Source organism: Populus trichocarpa, chromosome 7, assembly GCF_000002775.5.
Source record: "Populus trichocarpa isolate Nisqually-1 chromosome 7, P.trichocarpa_v4.1, whole genome shotgun sequence".
Lineage (NCBI taxonomy): Eukaryota > Viridiplantae > Streptophyta > Magnoliopsida > Malpighiales > Salicaceae > Populus > Populus trichocarpa.
The window spans coordinates 11,806,086-11,825,833 of record NC_037291.2 but is presented as its reverse complement, the minus strand read 5'-3'; the positions used below and the strand labels follow the sequence as shown (position 1 = coordinate 11,825,833).

Genomic DNA, 19,748 nt, shown 5'->3' with positions numbered 1-19,748 from the left:
CAAACTCATAGATTTTTTTGTCTAAAATCTTTACAAGTTGAAGTGAAGTAAGCATACCATGTATTTTAGATTATAATCCAAACAATTTAATGTCTATTTGAAATTGTAGTATTGGTTGTGGTTTAAAATACTTTTAATTTAGAAATATTTTAAAATAATAATTTTTTTATTTTTAAAAAATTATTTTTAAGATTGAAATATTAAAATAATTTAAAAAAATAAAAATTTTAATAAAATTTTAAAGAACACGAGCGTTCCCTGACACTATAATCACCATTGAGCGGTGAATATTAATCACATGGTACTCGCGATAGGGAGCCCTAACCACCGTGAAAGTTAAAAGTAAAACTTCGATTATTGAGCTTTTCAGTACATTTCGTACTGAATCAAACAGAGATTCAATTATTCTGTCTCCCTTCTTCAATGAATTAGGCTCCCTCGAAAATATGCAAAATGAGAAAAAGTAATAATTAGAAGATAATATATTTTTATAAAAAAACATATAGATCCCACTTGACATATAAAATAATATTTTATATATATATCAAAATTATACCCACAACTCACTCTGAAGGATCTTGTAAAATACACTCCAATATTACTTGTTTGCTCATAAAATTAATATCTCACTGTAAGACCATCTCCAAGTACAAAACTATTATTTTGAACTATTTGAACTAGATGGCCAAGTGATATGATGGCCCAGTGATATTAACTATATGGTACATCATGATAACTTGAGATTAATTTTTTTTTTTTATATATAGTTTTAGATTCAAGTTCTATTATTACTAATATGATGACCATTATAAATTTATATAGTTATTAATTTCAGGACCTATAAAATTAGTTAAAATACACACAAACTGTTCCGACCATTCACATTAATTAAAAAAATAAAAAAAACTACCATTTTGAACTTCATCTTCTTTATTATTTTCAATAACCTTCTTAATAATCTTTTCGTTACTCAACAAATTTTAAATTGCCTTGTTTTTTCTTGAGCAATTTAAAACACACTCAATATCTATGATATTATAATGTTTCAACTCTTTAATTAAAATAAATAATGATATCTTCAAACTAGTTTAGGTGTGACTCTATTTGTTTTTGCGTTTCAAAAACATTTTTGAAATATTTAATTTTTTTTTATTTTTTTCTTTGTTTTAAATTAATATTTTTTTTTATGTTTTTAGATCATTTTGATGCACTAATTTTAAAAATAATTTTTAAAAAATAAAAAAAATATCATTTTAATATATTTTTAAGTAAAAAATATTTTGAAAAGCAACTGAAGCTACACTTTTCACCATATTTCCTAAGAATTCACCTTCGACGTCATTAGGGTGCATTAAGAGAATTTTAAAAATTTCTCTTTAGTGAACATCCCAAAATTAAAAAAATCAAGAAATAGAGTAAACTTTTTTTAACTATTAGGTTATCACATTTAACAATTATTAATTATATGACTCTTGCCGTCATTCCCTTCCCCTTTATTTCCTTCTTGAACAACGACCATCTTTGAACACATTTTCTATTTTTTTAGAATTTCACCGAGCAATTTCATCCATTTATTTTTTAGGAAGTTTTTTTCTGTTTGGTTTTATTTTAAAAAATTAGTCAACGATATTATTTCTTAGTTAAAGGAAAATATTCAATTTTTAGAGGGATAAATCTAGTTTTAAAAAACGTAAATGGTGTCCATATCATTTCTTTTATGTTTATAAAAGTACTTGAAATTATAAAATTAAAAAAGAATAAAATGTTAATGTGTCCATGAAGTATAATATCAGGAAATTACGTGGAAAGTGAAATTAGGGTTCTATACAAGGAACTCTCTTTCCATGAAGTTTCCTCCTAAAGGATGGAGGAAACTTTCTACTAGCTGTCATGCTATCATATTATCATGTGTCTATAATATTATTTTTCTTATAATAATATTAAAACTATATATTTGATGGTACATAAAAATCCACCAATAAAAAAATAATAATCACCTTCACGCTCCAAGATGGACTGCCTCGTTCTTTTCCTCTTTATTCAATTCTGAAAAATTATTTGAGCCTCGATACAATACCATAAAAAAGTCTCAGCTACTAATAATGACAAGTTCAAAGACATTTGTTTTAATTACGAAGGGAAGGGTGTAACTCAACTGGTCAGATTCTAAATTTGTTTTTTCTAAAAATCACCAATTCGAGTCTAATAAACTTTAGGGTTACTAGAGATTTATATAATTGTTAATTTCAGGAACCGTGGAATTAATTAAAATACGTATAAGTTGGTTCAAATATTCACGTTAATAAAATAAAATTAATATATATATATATATATCAAGGTTGTCAATTCCATTCCGTTCCGCCCGGAATGGCCGAAACATTCCATACCAATTCAAAAAACGAAATAAAACGGAACAAATTTCATCTCATTTTAAATCTTGGTCCGTTCCGGATTTTTCGGCTAAATTCCGTCCGGAACGTTCCGGTTCCATTCCACATGTTCCGTTCCGCTCTTGAAAAGCCATTGAATCAAATTGAATCTTATTCAATTTAATTAATTAAACCACTCAATTATAAAAAGCTCTTTTTTATTACTATTTTCTATAACAATGATATTAATAATAACATTGAAAATTATTATTATTATTTTCATTAATAAGGATATTAATTTTTTAAAATTAGATTTATCACTAATATATATGGTTTATATTCATGTTGTTTTTTTCATGTTTATACTTTGTAGGAATTTGAGCAAAACAAGGGATGCTTTAGATTCCATTAGCCTTAATAACATTGACCTAACTTTATATTTAAAATATTTGTGTTAAAACATTTTACTTTCATAATATTTTGATATTTTGTTTAAGTTGAATTACTTTAAGTTAAAGATCTATTTAATCTTGACTATTTAGAAATATTTTAAATTTTGAAATTATATTTGTTTGGCATTGTGTTTGTATTGCATAATTTATAATTAATTTATCTTGAATTTGAATTATGTTTGTTGAATATATATATATATATATATATATATATATATATATATATATATATATATATATGAACAGTACAACCCCGAAACGGCACGCCGAAACACTCCGAAACTGAAATATTCCGTTCCAATTGAAAAAACAAAACACCTACCAAAACAGAATTGACAACCTTGATATATATAGTGTTTTCCTAGTAGTCAGTGCAACACAGCCTTTCTTCGCCATCTTTTACTAGTATATCCATGCTCGGCACACACCTCAATATTGCTTTATTCCCCAGATGTTAGTGTTGCACCAGCGCCGATTAAGTTTTTCTATGCAAAGAATGCACCACTTTTCTAATTCAATAGACATTTCTTCCTCTTCTTATATGACACTGCTTGTTATCAATTTCTGCATCAATATCATAATATAAGAATTTGTTTTTCTATAAAATAATTTAAAAGATAAGTTTTATCAACATTTATAAATATCTCTAGTAACTAAATAAAAAGCTAAGTAAAGCCATACAATTTCACACAATATCAGAAATTAAGGATGATTATTTTTAGTTTAATTTGATTTTTATAAAAAAAAATAAAAATTGTTTTTTTTTTTAAAATTGAAACTGATTCAAACCGATCGGTTTTGGTTCAGTTATTTGGAAAAAAATTGGTTCAAACCGATCGGCTCGATTTTTTCCGGTTTGGCTCTATTTGGCTCGGTTTTTCCCGATTTGACTCTGTTTTTTCCGGTTTTTTCGGTTTCGGTTCGGTTTTTTCTGTTTTAGACTCATAAAACCCAACCGGTCGGTTTTTTAAAAATTCTAATTGGTTTATTCGATTTTTTTCACGGTTCGGTTTTTTTAGTTAATTTTTCAAGACAAAACCAAGAATTCAAATCAACAAAAAAAAAACATTTTATCCCTAAAAAAACAGTTTATAAAGAGTTTTTTCAAGACAGAACCATGAATTGACTATCATAACCCGCTTTATACAATGACACATATACAGTGTATGGTTTTTTAAATTTCTCTCTGATGTTTTTAGGTTTTGCTAGTTAAAAAATAAAAAACCTCGAAAACAAGTAGCTGAGGACATAAACGAGGTCGGTGAAGACCAGACACCGTATGGTTTTTAATGCCCCACCGCCCGTCAATTCTGCCATGTTTATGTCATGGTAGGGTCCACAGGCCCAAATTCAGTACGACAACTGGATAACAATCTAATGGTGGATAATTTGGCCATTTGTGTTTCACGTTCCGCTTCAAACACAACGAATAATTTTAAATCAGTAGTCCGTACACATCTAAGCTTTCTCAATTCAAATCCAAAACTCATAAATATTTCAATTTAACAATATTGCATCCAAAACTCATAAATATTTAGAGGTTAGTCTAATAGTTAAATATATAATTTTCTCTGTTTTTTTTTTTTATATATAATTTGAGTTTTGAAATTAGTATATGCAATTCTTTGATATACTAGACTAATATAAAAGTATATCTTAAAATTATCCGCATAATAAATTTAATCTTGATTGATTTGCAAGCTAATTCTAAATATCCATTGTTATTGAAAATCTAATAATAATAATAATAATAATAATTTATGACCTGTTTAAGTTGTAATGGAAATCATCCAAATCAAAATATCTTTTTAAAATATAAATTTATTTATATAATAAGGAACAATGATGATTTTTGGAGATTTGTTTTTGAATATTTTAAGATTAATTTTTATGGTAATTTCAATCACCAATGATTTCTATTAACTAATACTACTACGATATCTATTTGTATTTACTTGGATCGACTCGGATTTAATTGGATTAACTCAAATTAACCTGCTAAATATCGAACCTAGGTATGACCCTCATAACCCTGTAAAAAACAATAAAAAAATATATAAAATTTAATTCTTGATCAATCTAATATTAAATGATGAAATTAAAAATAAAATAAAATTAAAAAATGAATCGTGTCAACCTAAGTTAACATATCAAATCTTATTAATGAGACCGGGATAACCGGATAGAAGAAAAATTGAAATAAATTATGAAGCTCAATTCTCAATCAACCCAATGTCAAAGGATGAAATTGAAAAAAAAATCAATTAAAAAAAGAACATGAAAAAACCTTCCGAGTTAACCAACCAAACCCGTAACTTAAGTTATGAGGCCTGGATAATCTCATAAAAAACAAACCAAAATAAATCAATCCAATATTGAATAATAAAATTGAAAAGAAATAAGTTAGAAAAATGATAAAAAAAAACTCAAGACAATCAGGCTAACCCACAACTTGGGTCATGAGATCGTGATAATCCCATAAAAAAAAGGTGAAGTATAATTCCCAATCAACCTAATTGTTAATGGATTAAATTGAAAAAAACAAAAAAATATCTCGAGTCAACCCGGGATAACTTGCCAAAATCGGATCATGAGACCGGGATAACTCTATAGAAAAAAACAAAAAGAACATGAAGTTAAATTCTCAATCAACCCAATATTAAAGGATGATATTGAAAAAAAATCATTTAAAAAAGACCTAAGAAAACCCGAGCCAACCTGTAAAACTCGCAATCTGAGTCATAAGACCGTGATAACTCCATAGAAAGAAAATTAAAAAAAACATGAAGCAAAATTTCCAATCAACCCAATGTTAAAGGATGAAGTTAAGAAATAAATCAATTAAAAAAATGATTCAAGTCAACATGAATTAACTTGTCAAACTCGAGTTATAAGATTAAAATAACTATATAAAAAATAAATTGAAATAAATTATGAAGTTCAATACCCATTAAATCTAATATTAAAAAATAATATTAAAAATCAAAACATTTTATTGTTAATTGTTACAGTGAAATAACAATAATTTTTACCATAGGTTAATAATATGGTGATAGTCTCACCTATATTAATGGTGTCGAGACAAATAAAATGGGATAAAGAAAAACCTATTTTTTTCCTGGGTTATGTGACCAAATGTCTAACCCTCCTTTTTATTGAGTTATTAATATTTCCCTTCACTTCCATTTGCTCACCGAAAAATACAATACAATATCACCTGAGGTGATTGGACAAAAGGAATACATCTTGTATTACACAAAATATATTTAGGACGAAATTGCAAGCAGTTTTTTGTTTGGGGCGAAATTGATAAAGAGGTTTTACGTTATTGTCCTTGCTCAGAAATAGTAACTCCATCCATGTTCTCTTCATTGTTGTTTTTCAGATAACTTCTCTGCACTGCACTGTGTTGTTATTATTTTTTAAAATGTTTTTTATATTAAAATATATTAAAATAATATTTTTTTATTTTTTAAAAATTATTTTTAAAATAAACATATCAAAACGATTTAAAACATAAAAATTTTTAATTATTAACAAAAAAAAATTTAATTTTTTAAAAATACGTTCTTTCCAAACTTAATTTTTTCCTATGTTATCTTTTTCTGTGTTTGTTGTCCTGACCTGATTTGTTTTTTTAAATTTCGTGCTCTCTTTAATTTCAAATGTATTCTGATGTTTTTTAAAAATAATTTTTTTAATTAAAATAAACTAACTTATTAATCTCAGTTGATGTCACATTTTGAATCTTTAATTTTTTATTTATTTATTTAAAATACATTTACATCATCCAAACTTTTTTTTTTTTTGTAAAAAAATATAAACCGTTTGCATCCTAAACATATTTTTTACAAGAAAAATATGGACCACATCCTAACGCGTGACATGCCTAATAAAATAATAAAAAGTAAGATATAATCATGGCGGGGATTTCGATTATTGTTTATACCATCACAATTTTTGTAATTTTTTTTCATTTTCATGCACTATAAAAGGAACTCAAAACTCATAGTCTCATACCTTCACCCACCGTTTCCGATTCTTGGCAAACACAAAACACAGAGAGTGTGAAACAGAGTGAAGAGTGAAAACAATGGCGTCCCTTAAAGTTCCAGCTTCTGTTCCTCCTCCATATGAGGATGCTGAGCAACTTCATAAAGCTTTTGAAGGTGACCCTTTACATGATGAATCTATCCTTTCTTTTCGTTATTTTTTTTTGTAGAGATTTTTTGTGGATTCCTCTGATGTTCTATTTGATGCTGATCGTAATATAAAGTGTCATTCTTTATTAGATAATTTGGCATTCAGTGGTTGAAAACTTGAGCTTGATTCATAATTTCTTGAAGAAATGGTTGGTTTGACTTTGTGAGTCAAACATGACATGAATGGTATTTGATCTTGTAGATGTTTTGTTTGGTGTTTGATCTCTATGCAGATCTACATTGTTAAGTTACCGTGTCTTGTTCTTGAGAAATAACACAAAAGGCTTTTGAAGGTCGCCTTTTACATCTATTTCTCTTAAAGGATTGATTTCTTGAACCAGTGGTTGGCTTGACTTTCGAGCATGATGGCAGGGTATTTGATTTTGGAGTTCCTTTTTGCTTCGTGTTTGATCTCTATACTGATCTGCATTGTTAAGCTCTTGAGTCGTGATCTGCAGAAATGAGACATGAGTTAGCTATCTAACGTTAATGGTGTTTTGTAAATTATTTGTCTTGATCAGTTTTCAACTAACCAATCATCATTGCAGAACATAATGGAATCTTTGCAAATTATTTGATGTTGATGTTGTAATCTGGACTTAAAAAATTGATCTACATCTATTTTTTTGTGATGCATTGCCCTGCTGCACTGAATTTATCAACAGTAAGCTGTTTTTTCTTTTCTTCCTCTTCGTTTGCAGGATGGGGTACAAATGAGGGATTGATCATCTCCATCCTGGCTCATAGGAATGCTGCACAACGCAACTTAATTCGAAAGGTTTATGCTGAAGCTTACGGCCAAGATCTCCTTAAAGATTTGGACAAGGAACTTTCTAGTGACTTCGAGGTCAGAGTTCGATGCATCTCATGTTAATTCTAATTAAACGCTATCTTCCTGTGTACCAGGAGTAATTTTATGGCAACCAAGGCTTTTAATGCCTGCCAGATTCCTCTCTATTTTGGAAAAGTATTGCATTAACACTGAGGTTGTTGATACATGTTTTTTTTTGCAAATTTTGTATACATGAAACAGAGGGCTGTGTTGCTATGGACACTGGATCCTGCTGAGCGTGATGCATATCTGGCTAATGAAGCGACGAAGAGGTTCACTTCAAGCAACTGGGTTCTAATGGAAATAGCTTGTACTAGGTCCTCACATGACCTTTTTAAGGTGAGGCAGGCATATCATGCTCGTTACAAGAAATCCCTCGAGGAAGATGTTGCATACCACACAACTGGAGACTTCCGCAAGGTAATGCCCTTAGCCTCTTAAGTATTTTTCCAGAGAGATTTTAGCCTGTGTACATCATAGTCTAGTTCTAATGAAAAGTTAATCATCTGATGATTGATCTTCTCTTAAACTTTTGATGCTTTGTTAGTAACAACAATTTTGAACTGCTTGGTTCTGTGTTTATTATTGTTCCGAGCAGCTGTTGGTTCCCCTTGTAAGTGCATTCCGATATGAGGGAGAAGAGGTGAACACGATTTTGGCAAAATCAGAGGCTAAGATACTTCATGAGAAGATCTCAGATAAAGCTTATAGTGATGAAGAGATCATCAGGATTCTGACTACAAGGAGCAAGGCACAACTTAATGCAACACTTAATCACTACAACAACGCATTTGGAAATGCCATCAACAAGGTATCATGATCTGAATCTGATACGACTTTTATCAGTTATTTTTTGAAATCTTTCCCAATGTTGAATTCCAGTTAGTAATATCATGCATTGCAGACAATTGTTTCGCTTTAAATTGACAATGGCAAATCTGTTTGCAGAATTTGAAGGAAGAGGCGGATAACGATTTCCTCAAATTACTGAGAGCAACGATTAAGTGCTTGACCTACCCTGAAAAATACTTTGAGAAGCTTTTGCGGCTGTCCATCAAAAAGCTAGGAACAGATGAAAGGGCTCTTACTAGAGTTGTAACCACCAGGGCTGAGGTTGACATGGAACGTATCAAGGAGGAATATCATCGCCGAAATAGTGTTACTCTTGAACGTGACATTGCTGGAGACACTTCCGGAGATTATGAACGAATGCTTCTTGCCTTGATTGGCCATGGCGATGCTTGATCTATTGCTTGTGGATTCAGAAGAGTTTTGCTTTGTATGAATGTTGTTATTGTTGTTGTTGTTGTATTGCTTTTGCTAGACATAATCTTCCTGACGTGAGCTATCATCTTTGCTTGTATTGCTTATATTAAGTATCTCTGAAATGTTTTGTGCATCTTTTCTGGCTTAATAAAATCTTTGAAATGGACCAAGAGATCGTTTCATAATGTATCAACATTATTAAAAAGATGGGAGCATAAAGATGATGTTCGAATAAATCCTTTCAAGGGACTTGTTGAATTTTGGCCATGTCTAGGATTACACGAGGAAAAAGAAAGAATTATAAAGTAATACTAGAATTCTTTTTCAGAAAATAAAAGGACAGGTATATTATCTCGCAGGAATATTATGGTCACATCACACTATTTATTTAGAAGAATCTCCACCGCATCTATATCAAAAAAGAAACTTAAAATCATTCAGAGAATAGCTATAATCATACACGAAATGGAGTTATGCAGCGAACTGGAGGATGTAACAGCTGAGATCTGAACTCCCAAGTGTTTTCTAAAGAACTCGCTTACTTTTGCACCAACTCACTACGCCTCCTCACTGTTGTGTTGTCTATCTACATTAGCAGCTTGCAAATGCTGGAAAGTCGAAGGATGCACTTGGTTTTTCCAAAACTTTGTGTGTGTGATCGTTCGGAAATCATCAGGGCTTTATGCATGGTTTGAGTGGCAAAAAGAAACTTAACCTGTTAAGAATTCTAACTTGAAACACCACAGAACAATGTCAAAAGGAGAAAGCACTAACATCACTCGATACCCATGTCATTAATTTAATTTGAAGTATGATCCATTGATATAGAAAAGAAGAAAAATTGAAGAGATACGATGCGCCTGAAAAGTACTTCATCTGCATCATCACCTTGTTGGACAGAATTTGACACCAGGTAATTATAACTTCCCACCCGTGCAAAATGATGGAGCCATACTCTGATTCTATATAATCACCTTCTAACCTCACCTCAAATCTTTTATCACTACAATTAAGGAACCATAATGCCTCAGCTAATTCGCAAAGCTATATATCTACAATCCAAAGCATTTCGTGCACGCAAAAATGAAGAAGTGTATGGGAAAAAGACCTGAACTGATGCGGTAGTGCAGAGTAGGGGAAACTGGCCTTCGAACTGGAGGGACCAAGAGGCCCATGTTTCTTCCTAAACAAAAAGTGGGTCCTAATGCAAATCCAACAAAAGGTAAAACCATAAGCAAGCATGCCAAACTGTTCAGGGGAGAAAAAAAAGGGAAAAACAAGAAAGGTATTTGATCAAACACAAAAAGGCATAAAATTCATGGAACCTAAGGAAAGTGAATGATAGGGAGAAAAAAAAAGTAAGGGTAAGAAAATTAAAGATTGGGTCACGGAAAAAGGATAACAAAAGAAAAAGAAGCTTTAGAACTGCAGAAGAAAGATTTGAAAAGCACGCTGCAAAAGCAGCAAGAAAATATAAGAGAGTTGAGAAAATAGAAGAGAAGACCTCTTAACAACAAACTAAGGTGAAGACCATGATGAAGAAACGATCTGGAATCAGCAATGTCATGCAAGGCAAAAAATACCAACCACTGTTCTTCTCTGCATCAAAAATTACTTGAACAACCTACCACAAAATTATTCCTTTAATGAACTATTGCATGGTAACTTTAAAATAAATAGCCAAACACCAGAAAGATTATTAAAAATCCTTGCAGGTTAACAAAAAGTAAAGTTAACACCTTATCTTCTATCTTCCCTTAGATTTCCAATCATATTCTTTGAGACTCCATGGCCCTCCTTTATCATATTCTCCAGGATAACATGATTAGGAATGAGATCTCTTAATGCTAGAAGACCCAAATCTATATGTTTGAAAATATTTGTAACAAAATGATTACTTACAATGTGAGGTTACAGATCGTTGACGGCCCAAATTGAAGAGGAAAAATTCTAAAATTACATCACCTCCTAAACCACCATGTCAACCAACATAATTAAGTCCAGACATGAACAAAAAAGTACTTCTATAAGCACCATCTCTTGAGTTTCACGTGATTCATCTCCAATGGTACTGTTGGGTGAGAGATTAATATTAAAATAAAATAATGAGAAGAAAATCTTGCAGATGATTTAGTCAAAAGCCAACATTCCATAATGAGAAACAAAACACAGAAATACTGCAGAGAACTTGACAAAATTAAACAAAAGTGAGAGCATAGTAAGTAATTATTACCGCGGAATAATTCTATAATAAGAAAAGTGCGCAAACATTATGAAATGCCTGTCCGTGCAAAGTAGACAAAGAAATTACACTGTCGATGACTAAAAACAGGAAAGAATCAGAAAACAGTAAGCAAGAAAAGGCAAGCTGGTTAACCTATTATTGAGAGAGTTGTTGCAGAGGTCAAGGATGCTACAATTCATTCATGATAGTAGTGCCCAGCAACCAAGATTTCAACAGTTAGTGAATAAGGGCTATCTTCCGTTGTTACTATTGCAATCATTACTGAGATAAGTTCATAGCAAAATATATAAACTTGTAATTTTAAAAAGGTTAACAAACCTGGACCATTGATGGATTAGGCCCTGACAGATAAATATAAACAGCACGCCCGACCTTCACAGAATATTTAGCCTGTAAATCGCAACAAAACACGCGCGCGCGCATATATATATATATATATATATATATATATATATATATATATATATAACAAACAAAGGATTAGAACATATAGGAGATTGTGTGACCAAGCTAAAAAATAAAAAAAAAGGAGTATATAAGATAGTGTTTAGTTACTGACCCATTTCAGAATAAACGAAGACACTAAAGATATAGAAGACAAGATAAAAAATGAGATGTCACTATCAGAAAATTAGTAAATATAAATAATCACATTGATAGAATATTTTCATTGATAGATTGCGGTGAATTTTTCCGACTGAATATGACCTTGTAGTATCAATCGATAAATACCAACGTAAATATTGTATCGGTATATATCATGGAAAAAAAAAATGAAAAAATAGCAAAAAAGTATGATGATGTCATTTTTACAAACAAAACTGTCAATGAATTTAAATCCATCGATTAAATCCGTTGGTAAATCCGTCCGTAATATTTAATTATGACATGACGAGCAACACTCCTTTCTCCCTCCCTCATTTCTTCTTCTTCATCTATTTTTCTCTACAACAATCAACACAATCCCCCTTAATTTTATCACAAATCAACTTCCCACTACAAATTCAGTCACCCCAACACTCAGTTTGTCAGCATCCTTGTTCTGATTCAAATTTTATTGAGAATTCTCCACTTCAAGTAAGAAAAATTATCCATTTTTTATTTGAACTCAATTTTAAAATGTTAATTTTTATTGCATATTTTTGTAGTATATTTATTTTGTTTGGGTGTTTATTTGTTTTATAGCTTTTTCCCATGGAGATTTGATGTATGAATGAATGATTTGTACATGTTAGGGTTTGTTTGAGATTTTATAAAATTATATTTATTTGTAAATTGATGAAATTTATTTTGAATTTGTGCTTAGGTGTTTTGTGATTAAATAAATAATGATTTTTTTAACGGGTTCATTTTATATTTTATCAATTTTATTGTTGAATTGAAACTTTCGGTAAATATATAGAAATTTGAATTTATGTAGATAATTGATAATGAATTAGTTATACTATTAAAATATTTTGAAAAAATTTGAGTTAAACCAATGTTTTGTTATTATTTAGTGTATGAATGTATGATTTGTACATATTGTCATCAATATTCTATATATGTTTGATATAAGTAATGGATGATCTTTCATGTATGTATTGAGATTTACCCGAAGGGTTGCATAGGATAAATTATTGTAATGAAGTTCATGACTTTATTAATTATGTACTATCTAATCCGAGAAATATTAGTGGAGACGATATTAGATGTCCATGTAAGAGGTGTAAAAATAAAAATTTTCTCGATCTAGATGTTGTAACGATGCATCTTCTACAAAAAAAGGTTCATGGAGAGATACTTGTGTTGGTTTGTGCACGGAGAACCATATGTTCCTCACGAGATCATGGTAGAAAAAATGATTGGGTCAACTTCTAATTCTAACAACGTGTATGAAGTTGTAGATGTTGTAACGATGCATCTTCTACAAAAAAAGGTTCATGGAGAGATACTTGTGTTGGTTTGTGCACGGAGAACCATATGTTCCTCACGAGATCATGGTAGAAAAAATGATTGGGTCAACTTCTAATTCTAACAACGTGTATGAAGTTGTAGATGACAATAGTAATTCTCACAAGAGTATGATTATTGATGTGATAGGAATGAATCAAGATTATGCTGGTCAATATCCAATCATAGATGAAGAACCTAATGCAGACACGACCAAGTTTTTTGATCTCTTGAAAGACTCAGACGAACCATTATGGGATGAGTGCACAAATCATAATAAATTATTAATCGTTGCACGGGTGTTCACCATCAAGTCAGATCGTGGGTTGAGTGAGGCCGATTATGATATAATTTTTGAATGAACAAGAAACATTTTAAGTGAAGGGAATAAACTGAAAGATAACTTTTATGATGTTAAATCCATGATGAAACCCCTCGGCCTTGGATACCACAAAATTGACATATATTCAAATTTTTGCATGTTGTATTACCTTGAAAATGTAAAGTTGATCGAGTGCAGAACATATTGGCATACTAGTTCAACACTTAAACCCAAAACTGACAGGGAAAAGACTCTAATCACACATAAAAAACTTAGATACTTCTCAATCACACTTAGACTGCAAATGTTATTCATGTTACCAAAGACTACTGAGCACATAACATGGCATCATTTACATGATGCGGTGGATGGAGTGATGGTGTATCCTTCCGATGATGAAGCTTGAAAACATTTTAATAGGGTGCATATTCGGTTTTCAATGAAATTAAGGAATGTGTGTTTTGGGTTATATACATACAGATTCAATCCATTCGGGTCATTTGTTACTCTTTATTCTTGTTGGCCAGTGATACTCACGATTTACAACTTACCACCGAGAATGTTAATGAGGCTGAAGTTTATAATTTTATTTACGATTATACTCAATCCTAATAATCCGAGTCAAAATATAGATATTTGTCTTCATTCATTAATAATTTTAGTTTGTTTTTTAAAACTTTGCGTATGTGATTTTTATAATTAACCTTTTTTAAGTTTGATGTTATACATTCGATCATGTGAATCTTATTAAAATTAAACAAACAAATTCATATGATATTTCTAATGCGCGCAACAACATTTTGAAATCATTCCAAATTATTTTTTATTTTATTAATATTCAATGTTTAAGAAGAATTAAAAAGATCTTGACCTAAAAGTTTTTTTATAAATATTTCAATTTTTACTAGCACATGTGAAAAAAAATTCAGCTCAAAAATCTAATAATTGAAAAAAAAAATTAAAGAGATTTTGCTGTCAGGAGTCATACCAAACAAGTCGACTTATTCAAAATATGATAGTTTAAGAACAAAATTAATCAAATTGATAGTACAAACCAAGGTTGTCAAAAATGCATTTTTGACACGGCATGAAAAATGCAATATAAACTCAGATCGTAAAATCGTAAGGAAATTTTTTTCATATATAGTTCAAATATCTTAAAATACAAGGTTCAAATAAAAACGCGTATATAATTCAAGCACCTTAAAATACATGATTCAAATAAAAATTCATACATAATTTAAGTAATTTAAAAATACAATGTAATTATTTTATTCATGTCCATAGATTTTTATTAACTAACAATTAACAAACTTAAAACAAACAATCTACTAGTATGTTAAGGTGGTTACACCTGGCTCATAAAATTGCAAGGAACAAGAACTGCAATAACTTTGATCTAGAGCTTGAATTGTGTGCAAGGAACATGAATTATGTATTGTTTTTTCACATCATACATAATTGTCTAAAGAAAGATTAACGAGCAACAATCCAATTCTAACCATAGTTTGATTGCATACTTAGAAAGGTGTGTCTAAAGAAGATATTGTGCGTCAATATATAACATTGTCTTGACCTTTTTAGGCACTCATTTCTCACTGCCATTTCTTGATCCTAAAAACCAAATACTTCATGCCCAGGGCTACTAACCCTTTTCAATCTAGAGAAAAAAATAAATACTTGAATAGACAAATATATTACTCGAAAGAAATTCATAAATTAAAAAGAAAACAAAAAAAAAAGAACAATAATGTAAAATGATCCTTAGCCAGTGCACAATGAGAATAAAAAAATAAATAGAACTACAGAATAACTTATAATTGTTGGTGGAGAGAATGCTACTGTCTAGAACTCACAGTGGCTGAGGAAGAGGACGCAATTGACAATGAAAAAAAGAAGAGAATGTTGTTAGTGATAGTTGATTGTTGAACGAGTGAGCGAAAAAAATTAAAAGAGGTTAGGGTAAATGTTGTATAGGTGGCTGGCATTGATGTGGAGGGCTGGAGGTAAAAATTTGGTGTTGTATATTTAGTTGAAATTGTAAAATCAGTTTTAAAATCATAATTTTACCTGATTTTAACCGATTGTAGTCCAATTTTAACAATTTTCAAGTTTTCAAAGCGATTTCACACGTTTAACATGCGTTGGCTAATAAAATCATATAATTTTACTAGTCAACTCACGATTTTAACACCCTTGATACAAACCTCATGTGGCAATACCTAAAAATTCAAGAGCCAAAAAGAAATCCAATAAACCATTTCGATTTATAGAACAATCTTACCCTGCCGAGCTTGGCTTTCTTCAGCTACAATTATAATTTGGATGTGAGCTTCGTTTTTATTTAGGATTTTAGTCATTTAGCATGGTCTTGAAGTAAAACAAAGTTTGAGACAGAACAAGATTGAAAGCATTCAATCAGCCATCCAACCAGCTCTTTAATCTAAACGTTAAAAAGGTATTATACTGATTCTATACCCCAAAAGGGCATTTCACCAGTCAGAACAAAGCACTCACATAGGGATAACATATGGATCAACATTCCTCTCGTCATGCAGCTAGATTGCAGCTAGATTATACTAATGCAATGCTGCTCTGACCACCAGGGGGCTGGCGAACACCACCAAGATAATCTCTGGATGGTGCCTTTCCATCAGAAAAGATACCACTGCCGCTCATTTCTCTCAGTTTTGCCGTGCTTAGAGGTTTTTCAGCAGATCCAGGAGGAACATCTCCCTTGAAAATACCATTGCCTGTCAGCTCATTAAACTTCTGGTTGTGTATTTTCCTTGCTGTCTTCATGACTGGTTCTTCACCAAATAGGATATTGCTCTGGCCTCCAGCAGGCTATAAAAATCACAGACAAAATTCAGTTGGGATTAAATAGCCAAAATTAAAGATCATTGCATGGCACTGAGCCGTCATGCCAGTTTCGACAAGCACATGCATCAAGGCAACCAAAGTTGGATTTTGCAATTACCATTAAAAACCACTGATAGGAAACCCTAGTCAGTAGGATAAGAATTACAATGCACATGTGCTTTCTAACATGGTGTTTGAAGATGGCATGGACACTGGAGATGGATATGTTCATATTTATGGATTAAAAGAAGAGCATATTCATGTTATATTGGTCAACAGAACAGAAGTGTAGAAAGGAGATAAAAGAGCAACTTAGCATCAACAAGATTTTGTGACAGAACAAAAACTCTAGAAATGGCAAAGTTCAGAAACCTTCTATGATATAAGAACATTAAAAGGATGCATGATAAGGAAACATGTATAAACATTGTAGGAGCCTATTGCAGCATTTAACAAGCTTGAAAGAATTGAGCTGCACCTACATTAACATTTTGCATTTTAATAGTCCCTTTTGAACTGACACATGATAGGAAGTGCTCAGTCACTGTTCCTTTTTCACAACTCAACATTTTGCTCAAACACCCCAGATGGTTGTGTAGAACACAACAACATGAAACTAACTGTAACTTCCTAGTAGAATAGATATTGATCCATAAATAATCAAATATAAGAAAGGATTTATCGAACACATGAAGAAGACACTCACATTTGAAACCCTGACAGATGTGCGAATGTTTCGAGGTGCAGGTTCCCCGATGTCTTTGTTTTCTTTTGTTTCCATGGAGCGTGCAGCAGCCAATGAACGGGGAGCAATTTCAGAAGGGGGGGCAAAAATGTCATGACCACTGATCTCCTTGAATTTAGCATTTGATATTAGCTTGTTGCTCTTCATGTCAAAATCATTTTGCAACGTCCCACTTAACTCGCGCTGCTTTGCCACTTCTGGGACAGAGGTAGGCTTCTTAGGGGAGATGCTCTCCTCAGAACTAAACGATATTTGGCTTATTCCAGTCACTGCTTGCTGAAAATCCAACAGTTGCAAGTACCAAAGGAGAATAGCCATCAAGATTAACATTCGATATAAAAGTGATTATAAATGGTGATGATGAACTTTCTTTTGAAGATAACCAAATAAGTACCTGATAAACACGCACTGTAGTTTTGTTATTAGGATTAGCATCACCAGATTCAGATGTACCATCTTGACCATTAAATATGCCACTGCCAGTCATCTCCTTTAATTTATACCCCGAACAAGGCTTTCTACAGAGTGAAAGGGAATGATTCAGATGGCTAAGAGCAAGCATGCATGAACAACCAACTTGAATTATGAAATAACCCTTATTTGCAAAGTTCAAAAGTTGCTAAGCTGGGAACCCATTAGAAGCAAGGAAAAATTGATTGTGTTTTATATCTCTGTATGTGAAGGGGGGTGTTAGTTTACTCGGAAGTCAGAACTACATTGTCCAAATTCCTTCCAAAAGACAGGCCAATCTACCTTTCTAAAACAACAAGACTATGCCAATCAATAAAAGATGTTAATTTGCCAACGCACAAGTAAAATCAATGCACTTATTTAGCATTCAATTAAAACAAGTAAAAGATCAAATCTTTGTTTTGAAGAATTATCAAAACCTCAAAAGTTAATTAATTTTAACAACAGGGAGTTCCAAATCTAAGCATCTATCAATTTCCTCACCAATCTATAATCCCTCTACATCATATTGAAGAACCACCATCCTAAATATTACAGAGTCTATGGCTGCAAATTATCTGAGCCCTTCGTGAGCTGGCACAAAGAAATTAACTATAACTTCCTATCAGAAGTAAAAACACTAACCATTTTCTTTTCTTTTTAAAGAGAAAAAAAAGAGAGGCAAAAACAGTTTTATTTTCAAGAAATTATATCACCTGCCATATTTTCTGTCACATTAACTCTCTTTACAATAAGAGACTACTCCTATTTCATTTCATTAATGAAGTTACCATTCATGAATTCAAAAACCCATCAATCAATTTTTTCTTTTCTTTTTTTCAAAACTTCAAATCTACTTGTGAAAATCATTAACAGCCATGAAACAGAAAATGCTGCAACAGATCTGATTCCCAATAGAAAAGGGGGAAAAAACACAAATCTTGACAAAATATTCTATACTTAATAAAACAGAAACCTTAAAAAATCATAAAACTTGGAAGACACAAAAATCAATAGATAGTAAAGGGGGGGATCTTTACTTCTTCATGAGACTCTCTGCTTCTTCTTGAGAGACCTGACCTCCAAACAGCACTTTACTGATTTTATCAGACGGCTGGGAAATAATGCATCAAAAGATCAGATGGAAAATAAGAAGAAAAAACGAGTATTTTATATAATAATGATAATAAAAGAAGTAAAACTTAATAAGGTGTGTGGTAGTAACCTGGTGAGGGCGGTGGGAGGAGGCGGAGGAAGGAGAGGCAGAGGGAGGAGCCTCCTTCCACGTCAGCAGATCGGCGGTGGAAGTGTGTGGCTTGCTCACGGCTGCATTCCTCTCCATTTCTTGTTGTCCTTGCTTTTTTGAAAATCTCTAGGCTACGGTCAGTGATGGTGCATGTGCTTGTTTGTTTTCCGTTTGACAGGTATTTAAGAGATAGACAGATGTAGAATTCAAATTTGATTTTTTATTTTTTTTTTGGTTTCTTTTTCAAATTTGAAGTCATCAATCATTTTTTAGAGGGAGAGTATATATCCCTGAAGTTTCCAGATTCTTACACTTTAGTACTTATTGTTTAAAAGCTTTTCAGTGTCAGCCTTTAATTTACAATTTGGTGTAATGCCACTGGTCTAATCAAATTGCTAGAGTGTTTGTATTTTAAATTAATTTTGTTCCAACAAGTGTTTGTTTTTGTATTCAAAAAATACTTTTAAATAATTTTAATATACTGATATAAAAATAAATTTAAAAAAATAAAAAAAATATTTTAAAATATTTCAAACTAAAAAATATTTTTAAAAAAAACCATCACTACAATCTCAGACACTATCTTCACCTAGCAATGAAGAAAGATGCTATGTTCTTCAAGATATAACCTAATTATAAGTGTTAATTTTAGCAAATTGGTTAGTGGATAGAGTAGTAGTGTAATTAGAGAGAAAGAAAATAAACATAAATTTATATAATCCATGCATGCATGGCTTTGCACACGCCTCTGTCTGCACATAGAATTTATGGACTTAGCCGATTAATGAAGGCTCAGATCCAACACAAAACTACAAAGGTATGCAA

The 19,748-nt window shown here is 31.3% G+C and overlaps 2 protein-coding genes and 1 long non-coding RNA gene across 3 annotated transcripts; 1 reads left to right on the top strand and 2 right to left on the bottom strand.

Annotated features, from left to right (window-relative positions):
* Window positions 1–6,821: 6,821 nt before the first annotated feature.
* On the top strand, window positions 6,822–9,291 carry LOC7456912 (annexin D2). The gene is made up of 5 exons (XM_002309944.4): window positions 6,822–6,990; window positions 7,725–7,870; window positions 8,057–8,275; window positions 8,454–8,666; window positions 8,804–9,291. Exons 1-5 carry the CDS (start codon window positions 6,915–6,917, stop codon window positions 9,098–9,100), a joined length of 951 nt encoding a protein of 316 aa, XP_002309980.1. The 5' UTR covers window positions 6,822–6,914; the 3' UTR covers window positions 9,101–9,291.
* A 128-nt stretch (window positions 9,292–9,419) lies between these two features.
* LOC112328168 (uncharacterized) lies at window positions 9,420–11,769 on the bottom strand. Its single transcript, XR_008059756.1, has 2 exons — window positions 11,499–11,769; window positions 9,420–10,720 (listed from the first exon to the last, which is right to left on the bottom strand). It is a non-coding gene; the product is annotated as an uncharacterized LOC112328168 (long non-coding RNA).
* A 4,255-nt stretch (window positions 11,770–16,024) lies between these two features.
* On the bottom strand, window positions 16,025–19,132 carry LOC7456913 (uncharacterized). Its single transcript, XM_002310529.4, has 5 exons — window positions 18,903–19,132; window positions 18,718–18,791; window positions 17,622–17,745; window positions 17,189–17,503; window positions 16,025–16,467 (listed from the first exon to the last, which is right to left on the bottom strand). Exons 1-5 carry the CDS (start codon window positions 19,017–19,019, stop codon window positions 16,195–16,197), a joined length of 903 nt encoding a protein of 300 aa, XP_002310565.1. The 5' UTR covers window positions 19,020–19,132; the 3' UTR covers window positions 16,025–16,194.
* Between the last annotated feature and the right edge of the window lie 616 nt (window positions 19,133–19,748).

Excerpts from the sequence above, each read along its gene's own strand:
- LOC7456912 (XM_002309944.4), top strand. The coding sequence starts at position 6,915 with ATGGCGTCCCTTAAAGTTCCAGCTTCTGTTCCTCCTCCATATGAGGAT. Across the intron at positions 8,276-8,453 it reads CAACTGGAGACTTCCGCAAG|CTGTTGGTTCCCCTTGTAAG; the intron begins GTAATGCCCTTA and ends TGTTCCGAGCAG. Across the intron at positions 8,667-8,803 it reads TTGGAAATGCCATCAACAAG|AATTTGAAGGAAGAGGCGGA; the intron begins GTATCATGATCT and ends ATCTGTTTGCAG.
- LOC7456913 (XM_002310529.4), bottom strand. The coding sequence starts at position 19,019 with ATGGAGAGGAATGCAGCCGTGAGCAAGCCACACACTTCCACCGCCGAT. Across the intron at positions 18,792-18,902 it reads CCTCCCACCGCCCTCACCAG|CCGTCTGATAAAATCAGTAA; the intron begins GTTACTACCACA and ends ATTATTTCCCAG. Across the intron at positions 17,746-18,717 it reads GCAGAGAGTCTCATGAAGAA|AAAGCCTTGTTCGGGGTATA; the intron begins GTAAAGATCCCC and ends TTCACTCTGTAG.